This window comes from Bos indicus, chromosome 9 (genome assembly GCF_029378745.1).
Source record: "Bos indicus isolate NIAB-ARS_2022 breed Sahiwal x Tharparkar chromosome 9, NIAB-ARS_B.indTharparkar_mat_pri_1.0, whole genome shotgun sequence".
Lineage (NCBI taxonomy): Eukaryota > Metazoa > Chordata > Mammalia > Artiodactyla > Bovidae > Bos > Bos indicus.
Window position 1 is genome coordinate 74,288,373 of NC_091768.1, and position 22,238 is coordinate 74,310,610.

At 41.6% G+C, this 22,238-nt stretch overlaps 1 protein-coding gene across 3 annotated transcripts in view; it reads left to right on the forward strand.

The window, feature by feature from the left end:
* PDE7B (phosphodiesterase 7B) overlaps positions 1-22,238 on the forward strand; it is a 348,288-nt gene that overhangs the window by 236,932 nt on the left and 89,118 nt on the right. For all 3 annotated transcript variants that reach the window (XM_019967483.2, XM_019967484.2, XM_019967482.2), the window contains one exon: positions 20,503-20,586. In XM_019967483.2, coding sequence (XP_019823042.1) covers positions 20,503-20,586 — 84 coding nt within the window. The remainder of the gene's footprint in view (positions 1-20,502; positions 20,587-22,238) is intronic.

Consider the following 22,238-nt stretch of genomic DNA (forward strand, 5'->3'; position numbering starts at 1 on the left):
GTGGCTTCTCTTGTTTCAGAGCACGGAGGCTTCAGTAGTTGCAGCATATGGGCTCAGTAGTTGTGGCACATGGGCTTTGTTGCCCCTCATATGGAATCTTCCTAGACCAGGGAGTAATCCCGTGTCCCCTGCATTGGCAGGCAGATTCTTAACCATTGGGCCACCAGGGAAGTCCCACAAGGTCTTTCTGTGTAGCCTTCTGCTGCTGCTGCTAAGTCACTTCAGTCGTGTCCGACTCTGTGCGACCCCACAGATGGCAGCCCACCAGGTTCTGCCGTCCCTGGGATTCTCCAGGCAAGAACACTGGAGTGGGTTGTCATTTCCTTCTCCAGTGCATGAAAGTGAAAAGTGAAAGTGAAGTCACTCAGTCGTGTCCGACTCTTCACGACCCCATGGACTGTAGCCTACCAGGCTCCTCCGTCCATGGGATTTTCCAGGCAAGAGTACTGGAGGGGGTTGCCATTGCCTTCTCTGCTGTATCCTTCTAGGACCAGTTTAATTAAATTCACAGATGATAAAATACTGGTATCTTCAGTTCAGTTCAGTTCAGTCGCTCAATCGTGTCCAACTCTTTGTGACCCCATGAATCACAGCACGCCAGGCCTCCCTGGCCATCACCAACTCCTGGAGTTCATTCATGTCCATCGAGTCAGTGATGCCATCCAGCCATCTCATCCTCTGTCGTCCCCTTCTCCTCCTGCCCCCAATCCCTCCCAGCATCAGAGGCTTTTCCAATGAGTTAACTCTTTGCATGAGGTGGCCAAAGTACTGGAGTTTCAGCTTTAGCATCATTCCCTCCAAAGAACTCCCAGGGCTGATCTCCTTCAGAATGGACTGGTTGGATCTCCTTGCAGTCCAAGGGACTCTCAAGAGTCTTCTCCAACACGACAGTTCAAAAGCATCAATTCTTTGGTGCTCAGCTCTCTTCACAGTCCAACTCTCGCATCCATACATGACCACTGGAAAAACCACAGCCTTGACTAGACGGACCTTTGTTGGCAAAATAATGTCTCTGCTTTTCAACATGCTATCTAGGTTGGTCATAACTTTTCTTCCAAGGAGTAAGCATCTTTTAATTTCACTTGTATCTTACATACTTGTAAAATTGATGGCAATTTGTACAAATTAAGTAGCCACAGAACCACGTGACTTGACCAATTCTTCTGCCTTCTCCATGAAGCCAGGAGAAGGTATATTTTGCCTTAGCCTCCTTTTCTAGAGGGGGCCCTGCATACACTGGCTTTAATAGAGCTTCTACCCTGCCAAGTGATAAGACCACCTCCGGGGAGTGGGGGACAGCACACAGTAACAAGACTTGGTGGCTGACTGGACTTGTCATAACTAGGACACAGACAGGACCTAGGTTATAGAAACAGACAGAATATTAGTCTGGGGATCTATCAAATGTATTAAACTCCCCAACAATCTATTGTCAGCAGAGCAGCCAGCACCATCCTCTGAAAAACATTGGTCAAATCATGTCACTCTCTCTTCAAAACCTTATTGTGTCTCTGTTCTGAGTCTCTAAACTCCTGGTCCCTTCCTTGCCCACCCCTGCCCACTTGTCACTTCTCTCCCCTTACCTCCTCCCACACTCTCTCTATTCCAGTGTCCTGGCCTCCTTGCTAGTTCTAGAATATATCGAGCATGTTCCTTGTGTCCTGTGCTTGCTGTCCCCTGAGCCTGAACTGCTTCTCCTGGATGATCCCATGGCTCCTCCCTCAATTCATTCAAGTCTTTCAAGTTACCCCAGATGGGCCTTCCCAGACTCTCCTCTATTTAATCTGCAGCCCCACCCCCACCAGGCTACCCAGAAGTCCTTCACCCCTTTCCTGCTTTATTTCACCCCGTAGCACTTCCATGAGGTTCCTATCTGCAATTACTTGTTGATTTTGTCTGTTGTCTGTCTTGCCCCTCTCAAATCTGAGCAGGCATGTTCTATTTTGTTCACTGCCATATGCTTAGAGTCTAGAACAAGGCCTGGCACATAGTAGGCATTCAAAACATATTTGAAGAATAAATGAATAAATATTCAGTTGGTCTAAACCCCAAAAAGCAATTAGTACCAGACATGTAGACTTAATCATATAGGACAAGAATACAAAGAGTGGTGGTACCAGAGAAGGGTGCAAGGGGACCTCTAAGCTCCTTCCAGTGCTGAGATTTTGACCTAAGTATTAGATACATATACGTGAAAACCATGTTTTATGGACAAAGGTGTTTGAGAAATGCTATGTGAACCCACCTTCTTGGATATTCACAATGAAGATCAATACTTTGAAGGATCCGAAAAATCTCACATGTGATAGTCAGGGTTCTTCAGAGAAACAAAACCCTGACTAGTGTAGATTTTGGTACCCAGAGTGGTTCAAGAGGAATAGAATCTTATGGATGGGTTTTCTGTATTGGTCTAGACTGTCTGGGATTGGCTGTCTAGTTTGATTAGATTTAAAGATACTAATTATTTTCATTAATAAAGGGAGCACTGATGAGTCCAAGTGGTGTGATATGGCAATGAAAGTGAAAGTGAAGTTGCTCAGTCGTGTCCGACTCTTTGCGACCCGTGGACTGTAGCCCACCAAGCTCCTCTGTCCATGGAATTCTCCAGGCAAGAATACTGGAGCGGGTTGCCATTTCCTTCTCCAATAGTTCTATGATATGGCAATAGTTCTATGCAAAATATCAATATCGGATGCTCCTAACCAAATACCTTTAAGAGACAAGTTTCTGGGTGCCCACATATATAATCCCTTCAGTTTTTTTTTTTTTTTAACTAACAAGTATAATGAGACCCCACTCCAGTACTCTTGCTTGGAAAATCCCATGGACAGAGGAGCCTGTTAGGCTGCAATCCATGGGGTCGCTAAGAGTCGGACACGACTGAGCGACTTCACTTTGACTTTTCACTTTCATGCATTGGAGAAGGAAATGGCAGCCCACTCCAGTGTTCTTGCCTGGAGAATCCCAGGGACGGGGGAGCCTGGCGGGCTGCCGTCTATGGGGTCGCACAGAGTCGGACTCGACTGAAGTGACTTAGCATAGCATAGTATAATGAGATTGGCTGTTTACTCCTAATGTTGCTGGACAAAGTGGGAAAAGAAAAGAATGACCTAAAGGATTCGAATTTCCAGCTCAAGTTCTGTATAAATGACCTGAAAGCTTCTATGTCTGCCCTGAAAAAGACTCATTTCCTGTAGCTGCAAAGCTGAGATTCCTGAAAACCAAGCCCAGAATCTCATCCTGCTAGTGGCTGAATTACAAAACAATTGAATTCCCAACACTGGAGAATATCTTCTTCTAAAGTGAGGGCATTGATTGGGAAGGAATGGGATCCTGAAAATTGGAATGGAGACATTTGGGAAGCCTCTGATAAGCTGGGGCCATTGAACTCATTCTGATGCATCTTCTTTGCCACTAGACGCAGTTTCTCTCCCTAGCAAAATACCATAGACTGAGTGTCTTAAATATCATAAATCTATTTCCTCACAGTTCTAGAGGTTAGTCCAGGGTCAAGATATCAACATGATTTATTCTGAGTCCTCTCCCCTTAGCCTTCAGATGGCCACCTTCTTGCTGTGTCCTCACACGGCCTTTTCTCTGTGCTCACGTAAAGCTCATGTCTCCTTGTGTGTCCAAACATCCTTTTTTCTTTTTTTTAGTAGAATATTTTTTATTCAGAAAAAAAAAAAACAAAAAACAAACAAATTTTCCAACCACACACAGGAGGGTTTTGGGTTGGGGGCAGGGGGTGTCTGTCCATCCAGCCCGGGCCCCCAGCCCATGTGGTTTTGGCGGCAATAAGGGGTGTGGGGTAATGGCCCAAAAAATAAAAATGGTGTATGTATGTGTCCTCTTTTTATAAAAACACAAGTCAGATTGGATTAAAGCCCACCATAATGGCTTCATTTTAACCTAATCACTTCTTTAAAAGTCCTATCTGGCAATACAGTCATACTCAGAGGTACTAGGGAATTACAAATTCAATATATGAATGTGAAAGTGAAAAGTATTAGTCTCTCAGTCTGACTCTTTGCGACCACATGGACTGTAGCCTGCTAGGCTCCTCTGTCCATGGAATTCTCCAGGCAAGTATACTGGAGTTGTTAGCCATTCCCTTCTCCAGGGGATCTTCCTGACCCGGGGAATGAACTCAGGTCTCCTGCATTGCTGGCAGATTCTTTACTGTCTGAGCCACCAGGGAAGCCCAATATATAAATGGGGGGCACGATTTAGCCCATAACATTGCACTTTTAAAAGTTTAATTTCACTAAAACTCTGTGTTTCACAAGCACATTTGATTATAGCACCTTTAATTCACACTTAATTACATACAAGAATAATGCTCCTTTGTAGATTTTTATAGCAATATCAATAATTTTATACAATATATAAAACATAAGACAAAAAATAGAGAATTTATATTATATGTAATATATTTAATATTTATATAGCAATATAAAAATAAGAATATTCTTAATAATAAAACTTTATTGACAAACCACTTTTATCCATGTGATTTGATTCCTACCTTCTATGAGGTATACAGGGCAGATATTGTTATCCCTACTTAATGAAACAGATTAAATGAAACTCAGAATGGCTAATACTCACCTAGGTCATAGAGGTAGTAAATGGCTTCTCATATTATTGACTTCTTCCTTGTGATACAACTTTCCAATACTACATAATACCCACCCTCTTTTAACAATATAACATGGTTCTCACTTCAGATCAAGACATATTTGAACAGGGATTTTAGCACTGGAATCAGTCACCCTGGTTGCAAATCTGCCTTCGTGCTTACTGACTATGTCTTCTTGGAAAAGTAATTTAACACCTCTGTGTCTCAGGTATGACATAGACAACAGTATTTATCTAAGGGGGAGGGTCTTAAGAGGATGAAATGAGTTAATTCATGAAAAGTACTTCGAACATTACCTAGCACATACTAAATGCTCAATAAATATTACCTATTACTATAGACACTGAAAAAGACCCTGTTGCTAGGAGAAATTGAAGGCAAAAGGAAAAGGGGGCTACAGACGATGAGATGGTTAGATTGCATCACTGACTCAACGGACATGAATTGGAGCAAACTCGAGACAGTGAAGGACAGGGAAGCCTGAGTGCTGCAGACCATGGGGTCACAAAGAGTCAGCCATGGCTTAATGACTGAACACAACACATTACTGTGGAAATGTAAGTGATTGGTTTTAATAGAAAAATACCATCCCATAACATGGATATAATATAATGGATTCAGCCATTTCCCAACTGAGTCCAGTTTTTGCCATCTGTTTCCCTTCTCAAAATCAAACAAAGAATGAACAACACTTGGAGCTTAAAAGAATCCCAAGTGCCATGATGGCACAGATGCCTGGAATGAAGAATTCCTAAACACCTCCTGGGCCTGAGCAAGCTCCAGCAGTGAGCGTGGTGGCCTGATGGTCCTTCTGAGGTCAGCAGACTTGGTGTGGAAGTCTCCTAAGAACAGGCCATCTCGTGGGACTTTGAGTATTTCCTGCCTGTGATCAGCAACATCTCCTCTTGCAGTATTTTGGCAGGTTTGTCCTTGTTCCCGGCCAGAATCAGGAAGTTCAGAAGCACATGAAAACAAACAATACATTGAAACGCTTCTCTCAAATTATTCAAAGTTCAAGAAAACAAGAAATTATTCAGCAATATTGGGACATGGTATTTTATCTTATTAACTACATTTCTTCTCATTAACATGCCCATCCTTTTCTTTCCAATGAATACTTTTCTTGGCATTAATTTCCATGAGACTTTTTTTTTTCTCAAAGTGTATTTAGGTATGAGAAGTGATAGGGTATCACTATATTTTGCAAAAATTTGCAGCTATTTTGTCCTCTGTGCAATTTTCAAATTATATTTTGATATTAATATCAATCTTAAGAATTACCACTGTTCTTAAGTTCAGCATGATTTTTTCTTTAAAATCTCTTCCCTTCATTTCAATGATCATAACTGTATCAACTGCAAGCCAACTCTATAAAGTGCAAGTTTTCAAAATTTTACTTATCATTTAAGATCATCTAAATATTGGCTTCTTAATAAAACCGTCTCAGTTTCCCAACTCCAGGTGATGTCCAAAGGACTCTGCTGCTATTTCACACTACTGTCACTCAGTCACCAATGGACTTTTTTCAACCATCATTTCACTTACGCTTTCAGCAAGATCTCTCTGAAAACCATTGCCTCTCTCTTGAATTGCTCTCTTCCAAGACAAAATGAACTTCTGGATTTCTTCCCACCTTTATGGCTATCTCTTCTCCTTTATAGACTCCTCCTCCAGCAAGATATTAAATGTTAGCGTTGCTTAAACCTGCATGCCAAGCCTTATTCACTTATCACTTCATTTCCTAGACATGTGTATACATGCCCATAGTTTTATTTGATTTATAAATTTATATCTCCATCCCAGACATTCCCTATGGGTCTAGACCCATACTTCCTACTTGATATTTTTCCTTTGAAATCCCAGTAATACTTAGAGTAGCCAAAGTTGATCACATGAACTTCTCCCAAAATCTGGTCCTTTTAAAATTCCCTTTTTCTATGGCTAGCACAATCAATCATCCAGTTAGGAAAGCCAGAAATCTATGAACTATCTTTAATACTTCCCTCTCCCTCAGACCTGCCAGGCAATTCCACAGGCAACTCTCCCTACTACCCATCTCTAAACTCTATTCACATCTCTTCTAGGACCACTACTGTACTCCAAGTCACCATTTTTCTCACCTGAACTACTACAATGATCTCCTAACTAGTTGTTCGTGCCCCTTCCAATCCTTCTCTGTTATTCACCCAAAATTGTTTTTTTCAACATGAAAATCTGATTACATCATCTTCCCCTTAAAATCATCCCATCGCTTTCTAATTCTCTTGGAATAAGGTTAAATTCCTCAACCTGCCCTGCAAAGCCCTGACACCTCTCCAACCTCATTTTGCCTATGACCCGCCATATCCACTTGGTTATTTCTGGAATATGCTAGGCCTTGTTACAGGAGCTCAGATATGCCATCCTCCTGCAATAAACTTATAGACTCGCAGGCCTGTCTGCCTGGATTGCTGCAGTCAGGGCAATCATGTAATGTGTCAGCTAATCAGGATACTTTTGAATGTGAAAGGGGCAATATTACTAAATACAGCAGGCAAGACCAGAGGCCTAAATCAAGATTCTCCAGGGCAAATCAGGACATGTGTTCACCTTAAATTAACTACTGTTAATTCTTCAGATCTCCAATCAAATGTCACCTCCTCAAGGAGGCTCACAGCAACCTCCCTAACAAAGGGAAGTTCATTACTCTTAACATCAGTATATCTCTTCTTTGTTCCACTACCCAAAGTTGCAACTTTACATCTATGCGTAATTGTTCTGTAGTGTTCCCTCTAATAGACTACAAACTTCATGAGGCCAAGATTCTTCCCAAGGTTCTTCACCATTGTATTTCCTGCCAAAAATATCATGTCTTATAAATATCATTTATCAAATGAAGGACATGAATGACTCCTCTTTGAGAATTTCCTTTTTCTGTGATTGATAGAACCAACCATCCAGTCACGCAAGACAGAAATCCACAAATCATCTCTGATACCTTCCTGTCCCTCAGCCCCAGGATTCAGTCCCTCCCTGTGTCCATTTTCTTTGTGGCCTCCTCTCTCTCCTCCTCCTCTTCTTCCTTTTCCCCAGCCTCTCCTGCTGTAATTTTTTTTTTCCAGAAAGCTAACACACATTAGATATGAAGGACATCGCCTGCTATTGATAGGAGGTTTCTGAAAATAACGCTGCTAATTTAAATTATTTGCCTGTACCCACAGAAATTTGCTTAGTGAAGACCTGGTATGAAAGTCTAAATCACAGCTTCAATCACTGTTCTAAAATATGAAGTTCTTTTAAATGTAAAATTATATTAAATTTTCAAATTGGACATCAAATAATTCTCTTTCAATTCTACTAACTGACACATTTTTACAGGATTACTATGAAGTCGTTTTAGACCCAGAAATATCCAAGTTATTTGTCCATATAAAATCATAAAACCAAATGATACTTCTGAGAGTGGGATCCAAACCCAAATATCCCAGTCTCGCTAAAAGTTAAGAGTCCTTCTGGCTTATATATTTACTCATTTCTACTGATCTCTTCTAATAGACTGTTAATTATCTGAAAGCCAACATAACATTTTCTCTACCTTTATTTTTCCTTTTCCCTATCTATTCTCCAACACTCTGTATAATGTTTTGCATACATATCTATTGAAATGAACTGAATTAATCTAAGGTCTTCTCAGAGCCTACCCTAGAATTGGCCCCTTTGTTGAAACACTTACCCAAAAGTTCTACCACCCTACAAGATACCTGGCTCTCCAGCGGAATCTAGACTCCATGTGGTCTAACCTGCATCACTGGGGACTTGTGGCATCTCATGTTAAAATCTGAGGCTCCACTGTTTGTCCTGGGCTTGCAGTACTGGCACGAAGCACCAGGATTCAGCTTTCCCCAGGACATAGCCTTGGTATTGACTTCCATTAACCCTGACCTGCCCAGCAGAAGAGGAGAAACACACCTGGAAAGATCAAGGAAGCCATGAATAACGTCATCAATGAACAGACTGGTCACTGTTGTGGAGGTTGGAGACACTGCCACTGCACAGTGGTGGGTTAGAGAGCAAGGACTTCCAAGACCAAGTGGCCTCTGATCCCAATTCAGTTGACTTACAAACTCTATATTCCTTGGCACAATGGGGATGTTACACACACCTGCCTCAGGTGGATGGTTATGAGGACTAAACTAGTTCATATATGTACAGTCCTTAAAAGAGTTCCTGACTTTAAAATTCTCCTAAATAATACCTACTAATATGGGGGATGGAGAAGGCAATGGCACCCCACTCCAGTACTCTTGCCTGGAAAATCCCATGGATGGAGGAGACTGGTAGGCTGCAGTCCATGGGGTCTCGAAGAGTCGGACACGATTGAGCGACTTCACTTTGACTTTTCACTTTCCTGCATTGGAGAAGGAAATGGCAACCCACTCCAGTGTTCTTGCCTGGAGAATCCCAGGGATGGGGAAGCCTGGTGGCTGCCGTCTATGGGGTCACACAGAGTTGGACACGACTGAAGTGACTTAGCAGCAGCAGCAGCAACATTATGGGGGAGGACACAGGAATCTCAGAACAGTAACAAAATGATGATAATAGTTACTGGGGTTCTTTGAGGGCCTATAATGTATCAGGCATTGTGAGTGTATGTTATACATTTATTGAAAAACAAAATTTACTTTGGTGACATTCTGAAGATAAAGAGCATTATCCCAGAAATAAGTGAATAATGTGCAAGCTTACACTGGTGTTTTCATTACTTAAGGCAGATCCAGATCATGTATTCCCTAAAATGACTCCTCAGATTATTCCCCTTCTTCTCAATCTTTGAGAGAATATATGTTTTTTGTGTTCTTTTCAGGCTTTTTTTTAGCAGCTTCTTGGAATTCTCTTAAGGCATTCCTGCTGCTTCTTGTTCAATATCCCTTTTTATTAGTCTCCTGTATTCCTAGAAATTGTAATTTTTCCCCTTGTTTTCCCTCTGTAAAACCATGAAGCTGAAAAATATCTAGTCTGAGTTAAAACATACCATACCCATGCTAGAACGTAAAAGCACTGCTATTTATATATTCATTTTCACACCATTTAAGTCCCAAAATATTCATTTGTTACAACATATTTAATAATTCTAAACTAAAGTTGCAGGGTAATACAGTTAGACAATAGAATATTGACTCTAACTTGGTGAAATTCCCCTTTGTCTGATTTTGACGTGAAGTTCAAGGTTTTTTAGAAGAGAAGAGAGAAAGAACTTTTTTTCACATGCAAAGAAAACTTTATATTGGTCTTGTGCCAAAAGCGTGGTTTCAGGACAACTAACTCCTGGTCCCTCTCTTTCCTACACACAAAGCTCCCTCAGCAGTAGCCCAGAAGTGCACAATTAGTGCAACAGATCACTGGACAGGTTCTGAGTAACAAACAGCCTCACTCAAGAAAGTAAAGCAGAAGATAAAACCTCTGGGAGGGAAGCTTGGGTCTCATCAGCCATCTTGGGTCTCCTGTGAGCTCACAGTCCTCAGAACAGTTCTCTCTGCCTGACTTATCTAAACTGGCTGTCTGTCGTATCCCATAAATCTGTGGAGTGATTAAATTGCACAACCTTTCTCCTCTGTTTGGCTAGATCAATGTCTTAGGAGAAATAATTCACTTTGCTAATTGAGAATAGTCATCTGAAATATTTGAAGCCGCCAGGGCTGAGGCAGGGCAGCCTACTGAAGCGCTTGTGTGAGATTCGTGGATCTGGGTTCTCTCTGCCTTTGTTTTGCAAGTGTGTGGCAGTGACATGAGTTAGAAATCTCTAAGAAAGTTCAGAGGAATACCTTTCATGAGCGCATCTTCTCTCCTGCTGTGTTTGGGCTGCTCGAGAGCATCTTTCTGGCTCTACCGCCATCTCATCTTCCTCGTTCATTGTGATGCCCTATCAACATCTATCCTGGGTTCCTGCAGCTGGTCTCAAAGTCTTTTTCATTCATCTTAGATGCACTAAGCACAGTAGCTCCTGCTCTGTCGCTCTCCTACCTGTTTTCCCCACCCTGAGATGACCTTGACACCGAGACTGGGGCCGGAGTCTGGTTCTTGTCACGTGGCCCGTGTTTCAGCCACTGTAAGTTGTCATCGCTGTCAGAGTCTCCGCCCTCTTTCCCAGTTACATAAGAGGCCACATAATGTCTGCTCCCTCCCAAGCTTTTATTAAACAGAGACAGCCTGAGAAGCCAAGTGGGCAAGAGGTCCATCCCGGAACCACGTCCCCTGGGAGGGTGAGTGGCTGTCTCAGCTCCCTGCCCATGTTGGCAGCTTTAAATACCCGAGGACGACATGTTATGTTTTCAGCCTGAAGGGGCAAAAGAGAAGCAGCCCTTTCAAAATAAGAATTCCCCTGCTGTTTGTTTCATTTTGGAACACAATAAGAACAGACCGAGGACACGACTCCGAGCTGTCAACGCTTCCTCCCCTGCTTCCACAGCACCTTTCATTTGCCAGAAGGAAAAAAAAAAGTTGCTTCAGTTAAACAAGAGTCTCATGAATAGTTAAAATAATTGTTTAGCTTGGATAAAAGGCCTTAGGTACATAGATAATTGCTTGAGACTATGGGCCAGTAAAAGCAGCGTGGCAGGACACCATTCGACCTGTTCCTCAGACCAGTGGCCTCTGCTCCTCCAGGGACCATTGTTACTGAATCATTTCTCTCTTTGCAAGAACATATTGAAGCAATTTAATATCAGAAGGTGTTCCTGAAAGCAGGGAGAAGGAGCAAGACCTTTCTATATAAGAACTTATACTGAAAACATTCATTTTACCCCATTCAAGCTTTGCTTCAATAAAACTCTCAAGATACAGAATCTTTGGTTTGTATTTAACTTTTCATGTTGAAAAATTCCTGAAATGCATTGTTAGCCAACTTACAGTCATCCTGACTCTTGCCTCATTAATATTTTTAACAGGATTTTAGCCTTATTTTAAAGCAATGATCTACTATACCTAAAGGCCATTGTTAGGTTGATGAGTACCTGCTTCCCAAGCTGTAATTGTAGTTACAGCCAGAATAACCATTTAACAGAATCTTTCAAGTATGGGTTCTGTAGCTTGTTGCTGTTGCTGTTGATTTGTTTGTTTGGGTATCTTTGCTATCAACATGTTTCACTGTTATTTGTCTCTTTTTCTCAAAAGTTGGATTGCATCATTAAAAAAATTATCTTAATTCAGGAAGAAAGAAAGAATGTGAAAGTGGCTCAGTTGTGTCTGACTCTTTGCGACCCCATGGACTATACAGTCCATGGAATTCTCCAGGCCAAAGAGCTTGAGTAAATTAGTTGCCAGGTCGTTTGAGTTCTGCTGAATAATATTTTTAATAATTGCCTTCCATTTCTTACTTAAAAATAATAGATGTGTTGTTGATCCAGAGCAGGATTTGGTTGTCTTAGTCATACAGTCCATTTCCACTGAAGTGCTTTTGAATAAACATCTATCTGATTGAATCTCGAATTCATCAAGGGGCTGGATTTCCCTGGTATTTAGTTTCCAAGAAAAATGATGAATATATACTTGGTTTATGGGCAAAAACAATCAGAGCATACATTATGCAATAAAAAGTTAATGTTTAACTCTTTATCCAAGTTTTTTATCCTGATACTATAGAAGGATGGTTGGTGAAGAACATGGGGTTTGGAACCAGTTCTGAGTTTAACTCTCCACTCTCTAGCTCTGAGCACAGACAAAATATCAAATTTACATTGGCCTCAGTTTCCTCATTGGTGAATGGTATGTTGTTGCTGCTGCTGCTAAGTCGCTTCAGTCATATCTGACTCTGTGCGACCCCATAGACCACAGCCCACCAAGTTCCCCCGTCCCTGGGATTCTCCAGGCAAGAACACTGGAGTGGGTTGCCATTTCCTTCTCCAGTGCATGAAAGTGAAAAGTGAAAGTGAAGTTGCTCAGTCGTGTCCGACTCCTAGCGACCCCATGGACTGCAGCCTAACAGGCTCCTCCATCCATGGGATTTTCCAGGCAAGAGTACTGTAGTGGGTTGCCATAATGGTATAATAATAATATTACCTTCTTCGATGAGTTGTTGGGTAGGTGATATATGAGACAATGCATGTAAAATGCTCAGCAGAAGAATTCAATAGCATTAACTGTTATCGTTATTCATTATTTTCAATAACGTTAACATGTTATTTTTCAGGCGCTTGATAATTTCCTCACAACAATCCTGTGAGGTGCGGAAAAATGCTACATGATACAAATTTAAATATTAAAAAATTGGACCTCGAAGTGGTTATTGATTATCCCAACGTCACCCAAGATGGTGAAATGCTAATCCTCTCAGTAACAGGAGTTTCCTGATCCTAGTTTGCTGCTGCTGCTAAGTCGTTCAGTCGTGTCCGACTCTGTGCGACCCCATAGACCGCAGCCCACCAGGCTACCCCATCCCTGGGATTCTCCAGGCAAGAACACTGGAGTGGGTTGCCATTTCCTTCTCCAATGCATGAAAGTGAAAAGTGAAAGTGAAGTCGCTCAGTTGTGTCCGACTCTTAGCGACCCCATGGACTGCAGCCCACCAGGCTCCTCCATCCATGGGATCCTAGTTTATCATCCCCTTTTTACACACTCTGCCACCTGGTGCCATCTTCTCAGTTTCTCTAAACCTAAAGTCTTACAGAATAACGGGTCATCTGGGCCTTAGACTTTCAGATGGACAAATGGAATAAACTCTGGCAGAGGCTTTAAAACCCACATTGATATTAGAAATTTTCTGGGAAAATAATACCATCAGAACTACAAAAGCAGGAGGAACTCTTTGGTAAAACTGAGAAGAAAATACTAGTGAAGAAGTGAATTCCAATTGATGAGCCTGAAACCCATAGGAAAAGCCCAAAAGGATGACATAGTAGGTAAACAAATCCACAAGCCCAACCAGCTTTGCACCAAATGAAGACAGTCTCATTTCTGCATAGGTTTTCAAGTGTGTGTCTCTTACTATCACTTATAAAATATAAATTCATTTAAATGCAGTGCTGAATTTGTTGTATCATTTTAAAATGGGGGCTATAACTTTTTTAACTTTAGAAACCAGGTGTGTACACTTCATAGGGCTAAAAATCAACGGTATTGAGGAGAGATCTTTGCCTATGAAGCTGAACAACCTAGATTTAAGGACTAACTCTGCTAATTGTAAGCTTCAGTTCAGTTCAGTTCAGTCGCTCAGTCGTGTCTGACTCTTTGTGACCCCATGAATCACAGCACACCAGGCCTCCCTGTCCATCACCAACTCCCAGAGTTCACTCAGACTCACGTCCATCAAGTCAGTGACGCCATCCAGCCATCTCATCCTCTGTCGTCCCCTTCTCCTCCTGCCCCCAATCCCTCCCAGCATCAGAGTCTTTTCCAATGAGTCAACTCTTCACATGAGGTGGCCAAAGTACTGGAGTTTCAGCTTTAGCATCATTCCCTCCAAAGAAATCCCAGGACTGATCTCCTTCAGAATGGACTGGTTGGATCTCCTTGCAGTCCAAGGGACTCTCAAGAGTCTTCTCCAACACGACAGTTCAAATGCATCAATTCTTTGGCGCTCAGCCTTCTTCACAGTCCAACTCTCACATCCATACCTGATCACTGGAAAAACTAGACTAGCCTTGACTAGACAGACCTTTGTTGGCAAAGTAATGTCTCTGCTTTTCAATATGCTATCTAGGTTGGTCATAACTTTCCTTCCAAGGAGTAAGCGTCTTTTAATTTCATGGCTGCAATCACCATCTGCAGTGATTTTGGAGCCCCAAAAAATAAAGTTTGACACTATTTCCACTGTTTCCCTATCTATTTCTCATGAAGTGATGGGACCGGATGCCATGATCTTCGTTTTCTGAATGTTGAGCTTTAAGCCAACTTTTTTTTTTTTTAATTTTATTTTATTTTTAAACTTTACATAATTGTATTAGTTTTGCCAAATATCAAAATGAATCCGCCACAGGTATACATGTGTTCCCCATCCTGAACCCTCCTCCCTCTTCCCTCCCCATACCCTCCCTCTGGGTCGTCCCAGTGCACTAGCCCCAAGCATCCAGTATCGTGCATCGAACCTGGACTGGCATCTCGTTTCATACATGATATTTTACATGTTTCAATCCCATTCTCCCAAATCTTCCCACCCTCTCCCTCTCCCATAGAGTCCATAAGACTGTTCTATACATCAGTGTCTCTTTTGCTGTCTCGTACACAGGGTTATTGTTACCATCTTTCTAAATTCCATATATATGCGTTAGTATACTGTATTGATGTTTTTCCTTCTGGCTTACTTCACTCTGTATAATAGGCTCCAGTTTCATCCACCTCATTAGAACTGATTCAAATGTTTTCTTTTTAATGGCTGAGTAATACTCCATTGTGTATATGTACCACAGCTTTCTTATCCATTCATCTGCTGATGGACATCTAGGTTGCTTCCATGTCCTGGCTATTATAAACAGTGCTGCGATGAACATTGGGGTACATGTGTCTCTTTCCCTTCTGGTTTCCTCAGTGTGTATGCCCAGCAGTGGGATTGCTGGATCATAAGGCAGTTCTATTTCCAGTTTTTTAAGGAATCTCCACACTGTTCTCCAGAGTGGCTGTACTAGTTTGCATTCCCACCAACAGTGTAAGAGGGTTCCCTTTTCTCCACACCCTCTCCAGCATTTATTATTTGTAGACTTTTGGACCGCAGCCATTCTGACTGGTGTGAAATGGTACCTCATAGTGGTTTTGATTTGCATTTCTCTGATAATGAGTGATGTTGAGCATCTTTTCATGTGTTTGTTAGCCCTCTGTATGTCTTCTTTGGAGAAATGTCTGTTTAGTTCTTTGGCCCATTTTTTGATTGGGTCATTTATTTTTCTGGAGTTGAGCTGTAGGAGTTGCTTGTATATTTTTGAGATTAGTTGTTTGTCAGTTGCTTCATTTGCTATTATTTTCTCCCATTCTGAAGGCTGTCTTTTCACCTTGCTAATAGTTTCCTTTGATGTGCAGAAGCTTTTAAGGTTAATTAGGTCCCATTTGTTTATTTTTGCTTTTATTTCCAATATTCTGGGAGGTGGGTCATAGAGGATCCTGCTGTGATGTATGTCGGAGAGTGTTTTGCCTATGTTCTCCTCTAGGAGTTTTATAGTTTCTGGTCTTACGTTGAGATCTTTAATCCATTTTGAGTTTATTTTTGTGTATGGTGTTAGAAAGTGTTCTAGTTTCATTCTTTTACAAGTGGTTGACCAGTTTTCCCAGCACCACTTGTTAAAGAGATTGTCTTTAATCCATTGTATATTCTTGCCTCCTTTGTCAAAGATAAGGTGTCCATATGTGTGTGGATTTATCTCTGGGCTTTCTATTTTGTTCCATTGATCTATATTTCTGTCTTTGTGCCAGTACCATACTGTCTTCATAACTGTTTTAAGCCAACTTTTTCACTCTCCACTTTCACTTTCATCAAGAGGCTTTTTAGTTCCTCTTCACTTTCTGCCATAAGGGTGGTGTCATCTGCATATCTGAGGTTATTGGTATTTCTCCCGGCAATCTTGATTCCAGTTTGTGTTTCTTCCAGTCCAGCGTTTCTCATGATGTACTCTGCATAGAAGTTAAATAAGCAGGGTGACAATATACAGCCTTGACATACTCCTTTTCCTATTTGGAACCAGTCTGTTGTTCCATGTCCAGTTCTAACTGTTGCTTCCTGACCTGCATACACATTTCTCAAGAGGCAGGTCAGGTGGTCTGGTATTCCTATCTCTTGAAGAATTTTCCACAGTTTATTGTGATCCACACAGTCAAAGGCTTTGACATAGTCAATAAAGCAGAAATAGATGTTTTTCTGGAACTCTCTTGCTTTTTCCATGATCCAGCGGATGTTGGCAATTTGATCTCTGGTTCCTCTGCCTTTTCTAAAACCAGCTTGATCATCAGGAAGTTCACGGTTCAAGTATTGCTTAAGCCTGGCTTGGAGAATTTTGAGCATTACTTTACTAGCATGTGAGATGAGTGCAATTGCGCGGTAGTTTGAGCATTCTTTGGCATTGCCTTTCTTTGGGATTGGAATGAAAACTGACCTTTTCCAGTCCTGTGGCAGCTGCTGAGTTTTCCAAATTTGCTGGCATATTGTAAGCTTCAAGCACCCATAAATTCAGGCACTCAAAGTCAATAGACAAATGGATAAAGAAGATACAGTATATATACACAGTGAAACATTACTTAGTCAATAAAAAGAATAAATTCTGCCACTGCAACAACAGGGATGGACCTAGAGAATATTGTGCTCAGTGAAATTAGTCAAACAGAAAACCACAAAAACACTTGATATTACTTATATGTGGAATCTAAAAATTAACAAGTAAATATATATAGCAAAACAGAAATACTCACAGATACAAAAAACAAATTAGTGGTTACCAGAGGGGAATAAGAAGAGGAGGGGGCAAGATATGGGTATGTGATTAAGAGAAACAAACTGCTATGTATAAAATAGAGAAGCAACAAGGATATATTTTATAGCACTGGGAATTATTGTCATCATCCTATAACAACATTTAAAAGAGTATAATCTATTAAAAACACTGAATCACTATACTATATACCTGAAACTAGTATGATATTGTAAAACAACTATACTTCAATAAAGAATAATGAAGTTTAAAAATAAATAAAGTCAGTCTACTGAATGCCTTTAAGGGGCCTGAGACCTGAGCTGGGACCAGTAGGGTGAAATAGCAGTCCCTTCACCCTCTTTTCTGAGCCTCTGTTTTCTCACCTATAAAGTAAGAGGAATAATAGTGGTTCTCCTTACAAGGCTCTTGTGAAGATCCAAAGAGAGAAACAAGAAAATAAATGTACTATAATGTCTGTGAAAGTGTTTTGTAAACTCTTTAAAGAGTAATAAACATAAGATGTTAAAGACAACCCAAGAAGAGAAAAACTCTTCATGTTTTGCCAGTGGCTTTCCTATAACTAATGACCATCCACCCCAATGAACTTATGAAATGCCAGCATTCTCTTGTTTAATGCAAGATTATATTCATTATATTCATATTTTGAAATGTACTTTTCCATCCTTTCCCTCCTCCTCCCACTTTTCTGTATTCTGTAAATTGTAACATTCTTTAATATCAATATGGCATTACATCAGATTGTACAAACCATTAAGTAAAGCATCAATATAAAATTCGTAAATCATAAGCCCATGTATATACAAGGCCCATCTGTGGGGAATATTTTAAACAGTCAGTCACATGAGCTATAACTGATGGAGATCTCACCCAGGCCCTGGTAAACTCCAGGAGTTAATGAGAGAAGACTGTTCCTCCTCTTCACTCATAGGTGGAGGCCCTAGTGCCACCTCATGTCTGGGAAAGAGTGGTTTATGGAAGTGGACCCATTACTCCTGGAACTGAAACCTTCCCCAGTTCAAGTCTTTCAGAAATATATTGGGTCTCACTTATTTTTACCTCTCCTCTGATTTCATGTTATATGCACTAATTGGTGGATTTGGTCTTTATATCTAATCTAGTCAATAGAAGACATTCACTTAGAGTCTGCTAAATACTAGACAAGAGGAACTAAAAAGCCTCTTGATGAAGGTGAAAGAGGAGAGTGAAAAAGTTGGCTTATAACTTTATAAAATGAAGATCATGGCATCTGGTCTCATCACTTCATGGGAAATAGATGGGGAAACAGTGGAAACAATGTCAGACTTTATTTTGGGGGGCTCCAAAATCACTGCAGATGGTGACTGCAGCCATGAAATTAAAAGACGCTTACTCCTTGGAAGGAAAGTTATGACCAACCTAGATAGCATATTCAAAAGCAGAGACATTACTTTGCCAACAAAAGTCCGTCTAGTCAAGGCTATGGTTTTTCCAGTGATCAGGTATGGATGTGAGAGCTGGATTGTGAAGAAAGCTGAGCGCCAAAGAATTGATGCCTTTGAATTGTGGTGTTGGAAAAGACTCTTGAGAGTCCCTTGGACTGCAAGGAGATCCAACCAGTCCATTCTGAAGGAGATCAGCCCTGGGAGTTCTTTGGAGGGAATGATGCTAAAGCTGAAACTCCAGTACTTTGGCCACCTCATGTGAAGAGTTGACTCATTGGAAAAGACTCTGATGCTGGGAGGGATTGGGGGCAGGAGGAGAAGGGGACGACAGAGGATGAAATGGCTGGATGGCATCACTGACTTGATGGACGTGAGTCTGAGTGAACTCCGGAAGTTGGTGATGGACAGAGAGGCCTGGCGTGGAGAAAGCGATGGCACCCCACTCCAGTACTCTTGCCTGGAAAATCCCATGGACGGAGGAGCCTGGTAGGCTGCAGTCCATGGGGTCGCGAAGAGTCGGACACGACTGAGCGACTTCACTTTGACTTTTCACTTTCCTGCATTGGAGAAGGAAATGGCAACCCACTCCAGTGTTCTTGCCTGGAGAATCCCAGGGACGGGGGAGCCTGGTGGGCTGCCGTCTATGGGGTTGCATAGAGTCGGACACGACTGAAGCAACTTAGCAGTAGCAGCAGTAGCAGGGAGGCCTGGCGTGCTGTGATTCATGGGGTCGAAAAGAGTCGGACACGACTGAGCAACTGAACTGAACTGAACTGAAATACCAGACAACACACAAAGCACTATGGAGAAATGCAGAACACAAAATATGATCCCAGCTTTGCAGGTGTGTAGAAGGAAGTAAAACCAGCATTTATTTGCAGGCAGCAAGTGTTATTTTAGATTCTCCAACCAATGGACTTTGAAGTGAGGCAACTGAGGCTCAGAGAAATAAATTTTCCAATATCACACAGGTAGCAAGTATCTGAGCTAAGTTTATCCAAGGTCTACCTTGTTCTAATGTTGCTGAAGCTGAAGCTCCAATACTTTGGCCACATGATATGAAGAGCTGACTCATTGGAAAAGACCCTGATTCTGGGAAAGATTGAAGGCAGGAGGAGAAGGGGACAGCAAAGGATGAGATGGTTAGATAGCAGCACTGACTCAATGGACATGAATTTGAGAAAGTCTGAGAGATAGTGAAGGACAGAGGAGCCTGGTGGGCTACAGTCCATGGAGTCACAAAGAGTCAGACATGACTTAGCAACTGAACAACAACAAATGAATAAGTACTGGAAACATTTAGCACCTGTAAAGGTGGCGCTAATGGTAAAGGACCTGTCTGCCAATGCAGGAGACATAAGAGACATGGGTTCGATCCCTGGGTCGAGAAGATCCCCTGGAGGAGGGCAGGGAAACCCATTCCAGTATTCCTGCATGGAGAATCGCATGGACAAAGAAGCTTGGCGAGTCAGACACTACTAAAGCGATTTAACACACACTAGCAACTTTACATATTGAGTGTCTAAAGTACTAGGACCTCGATGGGCCCTGGCAGATTCTAAGGCAGGTCAAATGATACAACCTGAGAAGCAAAGAAGGTGGAGGCCAGTCAGAGAAAAAAAAAATAAAAATAAAAACCTCTGCTGGACCAAGAGAATCAGAACTGTGGGTAATTAAAACTTCTAATTAGAATAAAAGCTCTAATCCCAGCATACGATCTGTCCTCCAGATTAAGATGCTTCATCTTTATGGCAATAGGAAGAATAAAAAAACTATGGAACTTTGTAAATTACCAAAATGTTCACAGACCTATCTTCCAGACGATATAACGGCACGCTGCTTCACTGGTTAGAATATTGCCAAGTCCATTACGCTCAGCATTCGTTAAATATCCCTTTCCACATAGCGCTCTCTTAAACAAGGTGAATGGAATCATTTTGCTCCTGATATTTGGTGTTGGTTCCAGTGACATAAGTGGGTAAGAGGATTTACAGAGGAAAAGTGAATACACTTGGCAACGTTTTCAAACATTTGTTTGGATTTTGTTTTCTAGGAGATGTACGACTGAGGGGTCAGACGGGGGTTCCTGCTGAACGCCGCGGCTCCTACCCATTCATCGACTTCCGCCTCCTTAACAGTGAGTAATCAAGTGTACCTGGAAAGGAACAAACGTTTCCTTTAAAAAAAAAAAAAAAAAATTCTCACTTCCCTCTGAACTTCAAAACCCTCGGAGGTCTGCCTTCCTTCCTCTGTGTCTCCCCTCCCAATTGCAAATTAACCCTTGGTCTTTAGATTTCCTTCATAGTGAAGTCATTCCGCCCAGCCCTACCTCTCAGAGCTTGGGCGGCAGTGGGGTGTCCAATGAAGTCGTGTCAGCTTGAAAAACGTAAATCTTCAAAACAATGAAGCCCTATACAAGGAAACGATTCCGTTCACTATCCAGGACATTCTCTCCACCTTCAGCCAGGACGAGACCAGATGAGATTCTATTTTATTTTAAAAACTCCACAGGGAAACCTATTCTACCACTGCCCTTAGTAACCATCCATTATCTAATTTCCCTTCTTTATCTAATCTAAGTCTCTGAGGTCCCTTCTTGCAGTTCTACCAGTTCTTCTGGTAGAACTCTTCATCATGGCAAATTCGTTTCAGTCTATTCTTGCTGCTGCTTCCTCCATTATGACTACTTAAGAAGTTCATTTATTGCTACCTTTCCACTTTCTATTTTATTCCTCTTTTGTAGATTTGCTCAACCTCTGGCTCATAATTCTCTTAATCTCAGGTTCCTCTGGAAACCCAAACCAGTAACAGTCACCACTCCAGGTTTCATGTCTTTTATTACAATCATCCTTCACTTTGGACTTGGGGGGTAGGGAATGAAGAGAAATAAATATATTTCACAACTTACTTCAAGGTTTTCAGTATTTGGTTCTCATATCTCTTCCCATCCATAAATTTCAAAGTGCTGGGTTGTACCCACAAAGTATTACTTTTCTTTGGCATAAACAAGCTTAACTCAAGATGTAATTTGATTTATCTTGATCCCTGAAAATTACTAGAAGAAACTGGAACTTGCTATTTCTGATCCTTAGATCCTCCCAAGATCAATGAAGGATGGACAGGAGTGTATTTCTCCTGGCTTGTTCACTTCCCATATCAGTGTGCAATATCTGTTTTTGCAGTTCTTTCAGAGACACAGAGATTTGGAGTAACTCTTTCCATACTACAGACAACCTCCCTCACCCATTCCCCCCAAATTGCATTTTAGAGGATAGAATCCAAGTCACTAGACTAATGCAATTTTGGTCACAGCCTATGAAGAGCTCCAACAGTGTCTCTTGTTGTTGCTGTTGTTGTTTAGTCACTGTTGTGTTTGACTCTTTGGAACCCCATGGACTGTAGTCTCCAGGTTCCTCTGTTCATGGGATTTCCCAGCCAAGAATACTGGAGTGGGTTGCCATTTCCTCCTCCAAGGGATCTTCCTGACCCAGGGTTCAAACCCACATCTTCTGCTTTGGCAGGCAGATTCTTTACTGCTGAGCCACCAGGGAAGCCAACAGTGTCTCTTAACCCCTCCTTATAACCCTGAATGGGTTGTTCCAGGTACCCATGGAAGTTACCCCTTGAGACAGCCTCTAACCTGTATGGATTTCCAGGTCCCAGGCATATGGCTTCACCAAGGAGTATAGGGATGAGCAAGGGCCTAATTTACTGTCCCATGTAGACCAGGACCCTCAACAGCACCACATACTGAGGGGTAGAGGCAGAAAATAACCAAAAAACCTCTTT